Here is a 13,283-nt window from a genome sequence, read left to right as displayed (position 1 = left end):
GCAGTCAGGAAGGACCTTTCACTTACTTCAGTGCGGAGGACTCCATTTGACCACTCAAAGAGGCAGCGCTATCTAAAGGGATTCCAATTTTTTGGGAGGCAGGTATCTACTATCATTCTGTAAGTGGCTTAGTGAGGCATTACAGTTGCCTTTGTACTCCTGATGCTGCATGCCCAGTGCTGCCTTGGCACACTGATAGTACTTGAAACAAAACTATTCCACTGCAAGTGGAATTGCTTATGGACTGCTTAAGGAAAGGAGCAAAACTTTGTTACTAGAGATTCTAATCTGTCACTTTAAAAGATAGTGAATGTTTCCAATATATGCTCCAGGGTGTTTCACGATTGGCAGAGCTGATGTATTTTGGAGGCCTGTAACCCTGCAAAAGTTCAGAAGTAACATGCCTGGGGCTTCTGACTTTAACTTACAGGGTTCAGGTGATAGAGGTTTCCTTGACATGGTTTCTCTCTTATATTATCTGGGTTTGACTATTGAGCACAGGGGTTCTGATATTGACCTTCCTGGAGAAGGGGCATGGAATAGATAAAGCATAAAGAGAGAGAGGGTTGGTGGTGGGGTTTGTGGTTTTTTCTTTGTTTTTATTATTATTGCAACTAGGACAAGGCACAGGTTCCATGAAAAGAAGCTACAAGCATGAAACATGTAGCTTCTGCTTCCAACTGCCTTTGACTCATCTGAAAATCCAAGGATCAACAAAAGTCTTATATTAGAACGAGATCTATTGCCGACTGCTTTTAGCCTTATGTCATTTTTACACCCATGTACTCTTCCTGCATGCTGTGACCTCATGTGATCAGAATCAAACCCATTTCTCCCATCTGCCATTCTAACCCTGCAGGAAAAACAGGGAGATATTTTTATCTTTCACAATAAATATCTCCTTGCTCATCTGTGAATCTTCTGCGTAAATCTGGTAGCCCCATGCACTGAAATTGCCACATTCCAGCAGTTATAGGAAAAGGGTTTTTCATAAATATCAAATTTCCACTGGTAAATAAGAAAATGTAATCTGATGTCAAGTGTCTGCATATCAAAGTTTAATGACTAGTCAAGACAAACATCTGTGGTAACATCTGGGGCATATATCTGCTTTAGCCATTTAACCAGTCGAGTCAGGAGTTTCAAGGTAATGTCCACTGGGCTCGAGAAAGTTTTTCCAAGGTTACTGGATGCAGTTTGAACAGACCATCTTCTGGGATTAATGGATGTTTATGGGGTTTTAATTTCTGCAGAGGAGCAAAAAAGCAGACACTTCATAGACTTGGATATTATAAGAGTAACTCATTGATTATCAGGAGGATATTTTGACTAGATACTATAGAATTGTTAAATTATGAGCAACAGCTCATACAGTATAGTTTCACAGGGGGTGCTCAAAGCTACTGAACTATTGAAGTTATGCAAAGAGTTAAATAAGGCTTTCTCTGGGCTGATGAAGCAAATGGCTCTGGAAACTGTTAATTCTTTTCCCAGAGAATATTCCTGTAGTATTAGGGCATGGTTCCTAATGGGCTTTGGACTAGAACAAAAGACATGTTTAGATGCTGATGTTGAAGACTGCTCTAACTTATGCTTGAGGACTGTCTTAGCAATTAGCTTGGGATCAAGGGATTTCAAAAGTCACCTTTGCACCTTCTGTTTTGAGCTACAGTGTGCATTTTTATCTTGTGTCCTACATCATACCAGGGTAGGTGATTGGAACAGTAATTTATTGTATTACTTTTCCTTACACACCAGTAAATAGAAAACATTTTGTACCTTTCAGTGATTTACTCTTTTGACATAACTTCAGAGTTTAGGATTTGTACAGTGTTTGGGAGGAGGACACCTTTGCAGGCTTTTGCCATTATATATACTTTTTCGAAAGATCCTTAATGGAACAAGGTAATTCCACCTGCGTGTCATCATTCAATGTAAGGGAAAAGTTGTCAACAGATTATACAGGGAGATGAGCAGTCTGATCCCCTTCATATTAAAGTGAGATGTATGTGTGCTATTTCCTTACATGTCACCTGGAAGGTTTCCCCTGAGTATTACCAAGTCATGCAATTAACGCTGCTGAATTACCCAAGAGAAGCTGTGCTTCTAATTTTCTACTACACTAAGACTGCTTTCAGCCCCAGACTAGCTTCAGTACTGGCTAACAGTGGAAGTACAGAACACTAGGAAAACTAATGTATGTGTATGTACAGCAAAGGCTCTACCAAATCAAGACAAAGCACTAGCTTAGAATAAAGAATGATTTCTCTGTCTCCCCTTTATTGTTTTCTCTTTTTTAAGGGGGTTGGGAAATGGGAAAGAAGAACCTCTTAGGTCAAGGTTGAAGACTTTGTAACATAGAATGACAAAGCTTGACTGTGATGATCTACAGAGCACCTGTCCTGAGGATCATAGAATCATAGAATAGTTAGGGTTGGAAAGGACCTTAAGATCATCAAGTTCCAACCCCCTGCCATGGGGGTTAAGCATGGAGAATAAGCTCTACTGCTGCACTCAGTGGTCTTAAAGGTCTTCTCCAACCTGAATGATTCTATGATTCTAAGCTTGCTGGTGTCCTGAGAGTTATTACTGACTACAGCTAGGCTCTATCTTGATCCCACTGGAAATCCCTAACAAAATTCCTATTTATTTCCATTGCTGCACAAATTGGCTCATGTAATTGTTTCAAGATTTATTTGATAATCCTAGGAATGATAGAAACATCTCTATGCAAAGAAAATGTGTGTGTTTATGATTCTCCTCTGGGTTCTAATTTCTCTAGAATCAAAGTCCCTGTTCCCACTTCATGATGGGAATCAAGAACCTAAATCTTCATTTCAGCCTCACTTCTGTTAACACCATGGAGAATTCCCTGACAAGACAGATGTCTGCAGCCACCAGGAGCCGTAAACTGAACACTTAAAAATAGAAAGCTGCAGAATTTATACATATTTTTGCAAATCAACCTTTTCTAACTACCCCTCCTTTCATAGCGGTGGTGGTTAGCATTGAAATCCAAGTGTACTTCAGCAAATGATAAAGCTGACCAAGCAGCCCAGGAAATTCTGCAGCGTTCTGCAAATTGCAGGAGGCCCAGGGAACGAAATCACTGCATGCCAAATTTTCCCACTGATTTCTGTTGTCTCTACTTATCATCTGTAACGTTAGGAATCCATTGTGGGGCACAGTATCTTCCCCACAATTCTTACCTAGCTAATAGCTTGATTATGTGTTATGACTTTGTATTCTCGTTCAACATAATCTACTCTTGAGTTAGAAAATATGACTGTGCCCAGAGAAACATCCAGCCCTTTGTTCTCCTTGTTCACAAATTAGTTTGGAGAAGGATCGCCCGGTAGTGTAGAAAACCTGAACAAGATCTGCTAAGATCTCATCCTATTCAGATATGCTTTCTGTTGCTGGAGGCTACTCTTGATATTTATTTGGAACGAAATAGTGTTCATTCCCTTAAAAAAGAGATCATTGGTTCCATTCAGGACTTCCATGAACCTCAGACAGTGTTTATATAATGGGTATTCAAAACATGACAGCTACTTCTTAACATCGTGTAGTTTCTCTTACCATGGGCTGGGCTTCTGTTTTACCAATCAGAGGTCTTCTGTTAACCTGGCATCTTTTGTTGTTCTTTTATATATTTCTCTGTGCAGTCATTTCCTTACCTGCCTAAGTAAATATTGAAGAGGAAAACCTGCAGAATTTTCCCTTGCAATAAATTCCTTCAGCTTGTCTTCCAAAGACTCACTCCTGCCCCATTCCTCACACCTCAGGTTTGGATACACCCATATAACTCTTGACAAAACCCAGTGCTCCCTTCTCTGCTTCCCTAATGCCAGCATATGGACAATACTGTGGAGTCCATGAGCAGGTCCCTGTAGATGATTTCCATTTATATCTGATGGCTCAGTAACCCTCCATCTGGGGACTTCTCTCTTGTGTATCCCATAATCTGTTTCTCTCTGGTCTCACATTGCTACTAGAGGGATCTGTAACAGATAGGAACAAAGTCAGGGGACTCTTTAAAGTTACTCATCCCTGAGTAATTACTGAAATGGCTTCAGACTCCTGCTCTTTCACATCAACATGATTCCATAAGTCTCAAGGTTTAAAAGGGTTATGGTTCTAGATTGTAAGTACTGGGAATAGAAATTATTTACATGTGGGTATCTAAAAGCTGCAAACTTTGTTACACTGCCTTTGCGCTGTGCCATTTTCACAGGCCCTAACCATGCTGGAAGCTCTCCTGTCTTCAACACTGCCAAAATTGATACATCAGATTTCAAGTAGGCTAAAATACTTATATCTAGAACTGCTGTTTTCAGGCTCTGCACAGATATAAGTGCATTTACTTTTAATGCTGGTAAGTTCTGCTCAGACTTTAACTCAAGTATGCCAAATGTTGAAAAGCCACAGAGGATTATTATTACTTTAGTTATATAGATCCATTTCTCGTGCGCACAGAAGAAAGTAGAGAGAAGACACATTCCAGAGGGGGTAAGAACTCCTTCACATAGTGAAAGCCTTGCCGAGTGCAAAGTTGCCTTTTCAGCAAACTTCTGTCTGCATTCTGTGAAGATATAAATTTAGGATTTTCAGGTTTTCACAGACTAAATGTATGTAACCATGGTCTAAACTAGTGCCCTTTCTTCACATTTAACTTAGTGCCCTTTCTTCTAAACAATGTTTGCCAAAGGAATGGAAACATTGAAGGAAACTGGAGGGTAAAATATTGGGTAAAGGTGAAAATGCAGAATTATTGACACCCCTGCCCCTCAGGAAAACAATAACACTAAAACAAACCACAGCAAACCCACGGCATGGCAAACTGCCAAATAAACAACTGCACAGATGCACCTTCCAGGTGTTGGAGACGCTCCAGAGAAGGGCAATGGAGCTGGTGGAGGGCACGGAGCACAAGGGTGATGAGGAACGGCTAGGGGACTGGGGGGGATTTAGTGTGGAGAAGGCTCAGGGGGAACATATCGCTCTCTACAGCTACCTGAAAGGAGGCTGGAGGCAGGAGGTGCCTGGTCTCTTCTCCCAAAGAACAGGAGATAGAAGAAGAGCAGCAACCCTGAAGCTGCAACAGGGGAGTTGCAGGCTGGAGATTAGGAAGCATTTCTTCACTTCAGGTAAAGTCAGGCATTGAAAGAGTCAAGGGAAATGATGGAGTCACCATCCCTGCAAGAGTATACACGCCAAGTAGTCGAGGCCCTCAGTGACATGGGTTAGTGGAGGTATTGGCAGTGCTGGGGAAGGATTGGATTGGATGATCTGTAAGGTCTTTTCCAACCTGGTTGACTCTATGATTGCCCAGAGCAGCCACGGTATACCCAGTGGCCATGGGCACAATGGTGCCACCATGACAAAGCCTCAGTGGTCACTGGAGATGCCAGGCACTGTTTGGGACTGTTTGGGACCAGTCAAGGGACTGGGCGTCTCCATGGAGACAGCCGGGACTTTGGAATGTATGGGGGCTCCCCGTGCCCAAAAACCATTGTGACGTGGGGGGTGTGTGACACCATGGTGACCGTGGGGTATATAAGGAGGCAGAGCCCTGGAGTAGCTCAGTCCAGAGGAGCAGCCTCCCTGAGGAGGCAGCAATTTCCCTGGAAGCCTCGGGCAGTTCAGCGTCCCAGGACGTGGAAGATGTCCAGCGGTAAAGAGGCGAAGGCCCGTCCCCAGCCTGCTGAGGGCAGGCCAAGCCGGAAGAGAAGGCGCCAGGTGAGGGGCCGCTGGGAGCTGTGTCGGTGCCAGGGCCGGGCTTGCCGGCACTGTGGGGGTCGCTGTGCCGAGGCAGCCGCCTCCGTCACACACCTCTTCCTCCTCCTCCTGCCCGCAGGTGGCCCACAGGCAGCCTGAGGAAGCGCCGCAGGGCAGCACGAGCCGGGGGGCGTCCCACCATGGGACCGCGCTGCCGCCGGTGCGCTACCCGGAGAGGTTTCGGCCGATGCTCACCCAGCAGGTAGGGAGCCCCAGGGAGCCCCAGGGAGACGGGGCCGAACGTCCTCCTGAGCCCGGGAGCTGCTGACGGGCAGGCGGGAGGTGCAGCAGAGAGCAAGCAGAGCATCCCCGTGCCGTGCCCCGCAGGCTGCCCGGGCACGGCGGGGGTGCACTGGCCAGTGGCCGTGGGCTGCGGGTGGCCAGCCCTCTGCACAGCCAGCTCTGGGAGCAGGCGGCAGCTGCCTGGGCGGCTGAGCCTTGCCCTGCAGCTGGCAAGGGAGCCCAGCTGCCCGAGCTCAGACAGCTGGGACCTGGGCTCAAGGGACACTGGCACGCAGCCACTCTCCTCTGCTTCTCTTGCAGATGGGCAGCCTGCGGCACCAAGTGGTGCTGCCCCCCATCCCTGAGGCGAGGCAAGAGCCGAAACTGCATCTACCACCGTTGGTGAATTTTGCACCCCGGCCACCACCTCTCTCAGCGAAGCCAGCCGTCCGCTCGTGCAGGCTGCCGCCTCTGACACCGCCAGGCTCTGCAGCTTGTGGCAGGACCACGGTCAGGAACATCAGCAGCGCAAGCACCAGCCCACGGCAGCTTCGCAGCGCTGCTGCTCAGCACAGGGCACGTCTCCCTCCTCTGTCACCGGCACCAGACTCCTCTGACCTTCACAAGTGGAAGGCACCCACACATGCACCTGCCCTGCACAGCACCAAACCAGGCACGCTTACGCAGGTGACAGCCGTGCGGAAAGAGAAGAAGCCTCTGGGCCAATCTGTCAAGTTGGCCCAGAACACCAGCCCGCAGCAAGTGAAACGTGACAGATCACCCAAAAGCTGTCGTATGGCAATGTCGGCTACAAGACCTGACTCTCATCTGGCTGCAGTAGCTCAGGGAAAGCACAGCAGACCCACTGTCTTCCCAAGAGCACAGCAGGAACAAAGGGAAGCTGCACTGACGAAGATCCGTGGGACAGGAGTTGGAACACCCCACCTTGCCCCAGGAGCAGACAATAGAAAAGCAGCAGCTTCTCCCTTGGCTGAGTACTCCCAGCACCCAGTGACCAAGGTACACGCGGCCGGCACCAGGGGTCCTGAGACACTGCAGGAAGACGCAGATGTCAGCATGCATGTGGGAGTGACATCCCCGCTGTCCCTGAATCCTCTGGAGGAGCAGGACAGGAGAAGCCCAAGCTGCAGACGGTGGAAGGTGCCCAAGGAAAGGCAACCCACGCCCGAATGGCTAACTCACTTGCCTTGGGAATGGAAGCTCTTCCATCTGAGAAGAGACAATCAGTGCTCCCATAGGCTGTGCAGATGGTTTCGTCAAGTCATGGGTGGACTGGTGAGTGTCAAGGACAGGATGGGACAGCACAGGGGGATGAGCCTCCCTCAGCTTGGGGACAGCTACTGCGCTGCTGAGCTGCAGCACGCTCATCCCCTGCATCTCACTTGCGTGATTACAGGAGGAAGTGGAGGTCTCGGTAGAAGAGGACGAGGAGGAGCATGAGAAAGAGGAGTGGAAAGATGCCAGCAACAAAAGGCATCAGGAAGAGACTACAACAGAAGACATCTGCCCAGCTGCAGAGAAAGAGGAGCACCTCACACCTCTCACTGCAGTAGCACAAGAGGAGGAGGCACCAGCACCACTGCCCCCTGACTTTGATGAGCAGGAGTCAGAAGCAGAGGAACAGAAAAAGGCATTTGCCCTGCTCAGCCCCACTGCCAGTGAGCTGGTGCTCCAGGAAACAGCCAGGCGCGTAGCGAGCGACGTCCTGCGCAAGGCTATGGCTGTCATCCAGGAAATGGATGAGCAGCCTCAGGAACAGGGGGACACCGACAAAAGCCGTGTGGATGTGACAGTGCCAGCAAGGAGGCCTGCAGCAGTTCAGGGCACTGAGTCTCCCGTGCCTACACAGCTTCAGGCAAAAGCCAGCAAAGAACATCTCCTAACAGTGGCATGTGAGGGTGAAGAAGACGTGGCATCTCCCATGGCTGGAGACCAACAGGAAGAGGCCAGCAAAGCCACTGTCTCCCCCGCAGCAGGCGAGAGGAAAGGCACAGCTTCACTGACAGAGATCCCTGGGGCAGAGGCTGTGACACCGCACCTTACCCCAGGGACAGACACAGGAGATGCCACCGCTTTTCCCTTGGATCACGTCTCACAGCACCTGGTGACCGAGGACTTTGTGACTGTCACCACCGACCCTGAGGCGCAGGAGGCAGGTGCCTCCCAGTCGCTGAGTCTGGCAGGGAGATTCGTGGTGCTCCCCATAACAGGGCTCGTCAAGGAGCAGGTGAGTGCCAAGGACAGGATGGCACAGCACAGGGGGATGAGCCTCCCTCAGCTTGGGGACCAGCTGCTGCGCTGCTGAGCTGCAGCACGCTCATCCCCTGCATCTCACTTGCGTGATTACAGGAGAAAATGGGGGTCTCGGTCGAGGAGGAGAAGCAGGAGCATGAGAAAGAGGAGTGGAAAGATGCCAGCAACAAAAGGCATCAGGAAGAGACTACAGCAGTAGACATCTGCCCAGCTGCAGAGAAAGAGGAGCACCTCGCACCTCTCACTGCAGTAGCACAAGAGGAGGAGGCACCAGCACCACTGCCCCCTGACTTTGACGAGCAGGAGTCAGAAGACGAGGAATACAAAAAGGCATTTGCCCTGCTCGGCCCCACTGCCGCTGAGCTGGTGATCCATAAAGCAGCCAGGCGCGTAGCGAGCGACATCGTGTGCAAGGCTATGGCTGTCATCCAGGAAATGGATGAGCAGCCCCAGGAACAGGGGGACACCGACAAAAGCCGTGTGGATGTGACAGTGCCAGCAAGGAGGCCTGCAGCAGTTCGGGGCACTGAGTCTCCCGTGCCTACACAGCTTCAGGTAAAGGCCAGCAAAGAACATCTCCTAACAGTGGCATGTGAGGGTGAAAAAGACGTGGCATCTCCCATGGCTGGAGACCAACAGGAAGAGGCCAGCAAAGCCACTGTCTCCCCCGCAGCAGGCAAGAGGAAAGGCACAGCTTCGCTGACAGAGATGCCTGGGGAGCAAGTGAGTGCCAAGAACAGGATGGCACAGCACAGGGGGATGAGCCTCCCTCGGCTTGGGGACCGCTGCTGTGCTGCTGAGCTGCAGCACGCTCATCCCCTGCATCTCACTAGTGTGATTACAGGAGGAAGTGGGGAGTGAGAAGGACGAGGTAAAGGGGAAGGAACAGGAGAAAGAGCAGGAATGGGAAAAGGACATGGACCAAGAGGTGTCCCAGCTGAATGATCCAAAGCTGGTCACCAACTGCACCATCAGGATCAAAGCCTTGGTCCGGGAACAGGACCTTTCGACCATACAGGACATTAATGTCAACCCTTTTGTGCCACAGCTCTTGCAGGTCACCCCCACGCGTTCTCAGGAGGGGTCCCATGGCTTTGATGAGCAGGAGCCAGGTACGTCCCTGAGCCAAGCGGCACCCAGGCTAGGCCGGCAGCAGCCTGCGCACAGGCTCGGCCGTGCCCCGGCCTCCCCTCCCTGCACCAGCGCTGAAAGCCTTCGCTGGAAAGCCCCCAGGGGAAGCCGTCGGTGGCGGTTGCCCGCTGGTCCCCCAGCCCCGACCCTACAGCTCTCCTTTCCCCGCAGGCACCTCCGCCCCCCCGGACAAAGGAGCATCCCAACAGCCACGACCATCTCGCTTCAGAAGGGCGCTGAAGACTCTGCGCAGGGCTTTCCGCTGCTCCTGCATCAGAGCACGAGTGGACGAGTAGTGCTCCACTGCCAGCTCCAGGCCCGAGGGAGCTGCGCTGAGGACATGGAGCTGCTGCCTGCGCTCGCTCGCTGCGCACACTTGCTCGGGCCAAGAAATCAGATCCCTTTCCCCCCAGCTCTCGCCTCTGCCTGCTCCTTTTCCCTCCAATTTGACTCCACTTAAATCAATAAAGATTCTTTAGGCAAAGGCTCTTCCCAAAAGACTTCTCTTTATGCCCCAAGGACTTTGTTTCCCTCTCAAATGCCAGACTGAGTGCAATTGCCAAATGAACAATTGTGCAGGTGACGCGGCATGGCCATAAGAAACTTTATCCCCTTCTACAGTATGTGAAAGTTCAGCCTGGGCTGGGCCAGCCCTGTTGCCAGATCCTCCGGTATTCACCAGCCAGGTGGCTTTTGCTAAATGTGTATCCCAGGCTTTGAAAGTCCCACCACCCATTGCTCCCAGTGTAGTTTTGAACAGCCCGTTGTACCCTTCAGTTTTCCCAGAGCCTGGTGCATGGTAGGGGATGTGATATACCCACTCAATGCCGTGCTCTTTGGCCCAAATGTCTACAAGGCTGTTCCAGAAATGAGGCCCATTGGCTGCCCGGGCACGGCGGGGGTGCACTGGCCAGTGGCCGTGGGCTGCGGGTGGCCAGCCCTCTGCACAGCCAGCTCTGGGAGCAGGCGGCAGCTGCCTGGGAGGCTGTCACATGTCATCATGGACATGTGTGTTTTCATAGTAGGTGCTGTGTTCCCGCAGCCCTTTGAAAACGCACTTATTTACACAGCTGACAACCTGGTCCACAGGTCATTAAATGCTATTCATGACTTTGTTTCCTAGACTGACAATAAAATAACTTTGATGCACAGTTCAGTGTGCATCAGTCCTGTTGATGTAGCCTTAAGGGTGTTCTGTGTAATTTCTATCTTTCATCTCTCCCAAAAGAATCTCCTTTAGAGCTTTAGTTTTTGTTACTGTTTCTTTAATCAGATCGGCACATTCGCACTCTCGTAAGCTTGTTATTTCATGTATCTCTCAATTTCCTTAGCTTTTTTAGTCACTGTGGTGTAAGAATAAATAATTATTATCAAAGTGCTTTCATAAAAATGATCTGTAGGGTTAAATCCTTATTAGAGCAGCATTATCAGTCATGATTATTATTACTATTACATATTAATTATTAGTACCAAGATAGTGCAGCTTCCAGAATTATCTGAAGTCAGTTAAATGTGGAAGTTTGTATTTTCAATGGACATAGGACGTGATAGTGCGATTATACTTAATCTTATATATTCAGTTCAGCACCTGCAAAGAGCTGACGATGTGCTCAGTGCTGTGCACGCAGAACTTGCTGCCTCCAACATCCTTTGAGAAAGGGAAAGGAAAGAGTTGCATTAAAATAGGCCTTTTTTTTTACCCTTGCTGCTGGGATCCAGGAGTTCAGTCTTGTTTCTAGCTCTGCCATTTCCTGTGTCTATTAAATTTTGTGCTTTGTCATATATTTAATCTTTCTCTGCCTTAGTTAATTGATGTGCATGAAGTATGTTACATGAATTAACCAGTGTGAAAGATTTTGAATTACAGGGATCATATAAAAATGGATATTCTTTTACCTCACCTGAGAGGAAGCTGTAGTTTCCATGGGTTGCCATAGCATATGGCTGTGTAGTTTGTACTTCTTCATAGATGTGTTACCTGTTTGGTTAATGTGACTGGGAGGTGACATGCTGGGCAGACTGTGTACAGCATACTTCTCTCTTTTTCTTTTATCTGAAGTGATACTATTACTCCTTCCCTTTGATGCAGTAACTTAGTCAAAGCTTCAAGAGACATAGGATGAGAAAAGACTGACAAATGAAACATTGTTATGGCAGGTGTCATGAGATAGTGCTCCTATATAAAGTCTTCCAAGTTGTTTTTTCCACCTTATTATGTGAGCAAACGTTCAGTCTTGGGAAGACATGCTGCGTTTGTAAATCTTCTTTTGCAAGGTCTTGGATAGAGAAAGTCAAAGAAATAGATTGCTTTGTTGCCTGAGCCCCTGGATGGTGTTATTCTGGAGACAGTCCCTCCCCAATAGACAGGCATTAGTACTTGGCTAAATTCCTGAACAAAGTCATTCCTCTGCTGTTGCCGTCTCTTCCAGGTCTAATTTTGCTTGTTGCCTTCCCTCTTTAGGTCATGCCTCAAATTTATCATCCCAGGCTTTTAAGAGCAAAGGCTCTTCATAAAATACAGAAATCCAACTTGGGCACAGACTATACCTGCAAAGCAGGAGGCAGGCTGGGTACTGAAAAAGGACAGTCCCGGGAGCCAGCATAGTGAAAGGGAGTTAGTGAGGGAGCTGCAAGCAGGTGCCCTGGGAAAGAACAGCTTTTCAGTGTGGCCTCTGAGTGCAGAGGTATCACCTGGGGTGCTGCCATTCTTCTTGAAGGTCTGTACTCAAAAGAAGTTGACCCTTCCCTACCAAGTGAGGGAAAGAGCCTTTTTTCTTCTGTTATTTGGGCATTTTCTATGGAATGGGAAGATAATGTCCCTCTGCCGGATCTGGAGTATGGAGTTAAATGTAGGTATCCCATTCTTCACAAAGGCTTTTTGAGCCCTGTAGGCTCTTCCAGTCTCTCACGGTGACACTGTTCCAACTTGCACACCAGTAAAATACCAGCGGTTGAAAGAATTGCCTGATGATGTGTCCCAGCTTTGTCATCTGCCATGCGAGTGATGTAACCATTGGTGCACAGGATCTTCCTGTCATAACTTTTCTGTCTTAAAAAGAGCCCAACACTTAAGAGATGGAAGAGATCCGAGTGAGGTAGAGTAGGGTTTGAAATGCTGATCACCCAGATAACAGGCAAATACTGTAGCTCCTAGAACATGATTTTTAGTACATGTTTACGAGGTATCTACTAAATTGGTCTATTTTGGTTAGTAAATAGAAGATCCTAAAGTCTGCTGTGCTGAGTAATCTGATCTATATGCTTGTCATTATTATGCCATGGGGGGCTTGACATATTATGGACAAAATGGGTCTTCCTTTAAGGCACCAAACTCTTCTTGTATTCAGCAGCATTTTTTGGACATGCAAGGAATGCCAGAGCAGGCTGCTGAGAACAGCAGCTAGTCATTTTAAACAATCTGAACTTTTTGCTTGACTGCCCTATTTAAAATGGGTACCAGTGGAGCAATAGATTGGCATCTGATACTAGGAAAAAGTCCTCCGCACTTAAGTGCTACAGCAGCAAAGTGGTTTTTGTAAATCTCTGGAATTAATAACGACAGCTATTTGAGAAGAGAAACAGTATCATTCATACTGGAAAATATTCTCTTCCCTCCCACAGGGGAAGCCTGTGTAGGTGTGGAGCTGTAGTCTGGGAAATTAAAACATGCAAATTAAGAAATGCAAATGTAAAAGAGAGGCATTGCTTGCTGCAGTGCTCTGAGGGTTGTCTTGAATAGCAGCAAATTAAAGGAATGCTATGTAATCAAAGTTTATATCAAGCCTGTGAAAGAAAAGCACCATTATCTCTAAATATAGTGATAGTACTCTCTGCTCCTGATCTTTTACATTGTGTACATATTACCAGTAAATTAC

General features: G+C 48.3%; 1 protein-coding gene across 1 annotated transcript; it reads left to right on the top strand.

The window, feature by feature from the left end:
* Window positions 1–7,225: 7,225 nt before the first annotated feature.
* On the top strand, window positions 7,226–9,704 carry LOC115946161 (uncharacterized). The gene is made up of 3 exons (XM_034063815.1): window positions 7,226–8,832; window positions 9,326–9,389; window positions 9,580–9,704. Exons 1-3 carry the CDS (start codon window positions 8,380–8,382, stop codon window positions 9,702–9,704), a joined length of 642 nt encoding a protein of 213 aa, XP_033919706.1. The 5' UTR covers window positions 7,226–8,379.
* Window positions 9,705–13,283: the final 3,579 nt, after the last annotated feature.

This window comes from Melopsittacus undulatus, chromosome 6 (assembly GCF_012275295.1).
Source record: "Melopsittacus undulatus isolate bMelUnd1 chromosome 6, bMelUnd1.mat.Z, whole genome shotgun sequence".
NCBI lineage: Eukaryota > Metazoa > Chordata > Aves > Psittaciformes > Psittaculidae > Melopsittacus > Melopsittacus undulatus.
Note: the sequence above shows the minus strand (reverse complement) of the source record. Positions and strands in the feature narration are given on the sequence as shown.

Coding starts and splice junctions, on each gene's coding strand:
- LOC115946161 (XM_034063815.1), top strand. CDS start 8,380: ATGGGGGTCTCGGTCGAGGAGGAGAAGCAGGAGCATGAGAAAGAGGAG. Junction 8,833..9,325: donor CCGTGCCTACACAGCTTCAG/GTAAAGGCCAGC, acceptor TTTGTGCCACAG/CTCTTGCAGGTCACCCCCAC. Junction 9,390..9,579: donor CTTTGATGAGCAGGAGCCAG/GTACGTCCCTGA, acceptor CTTTCCCCGCAG/GCACCTCCGCCCCCCCGGAC.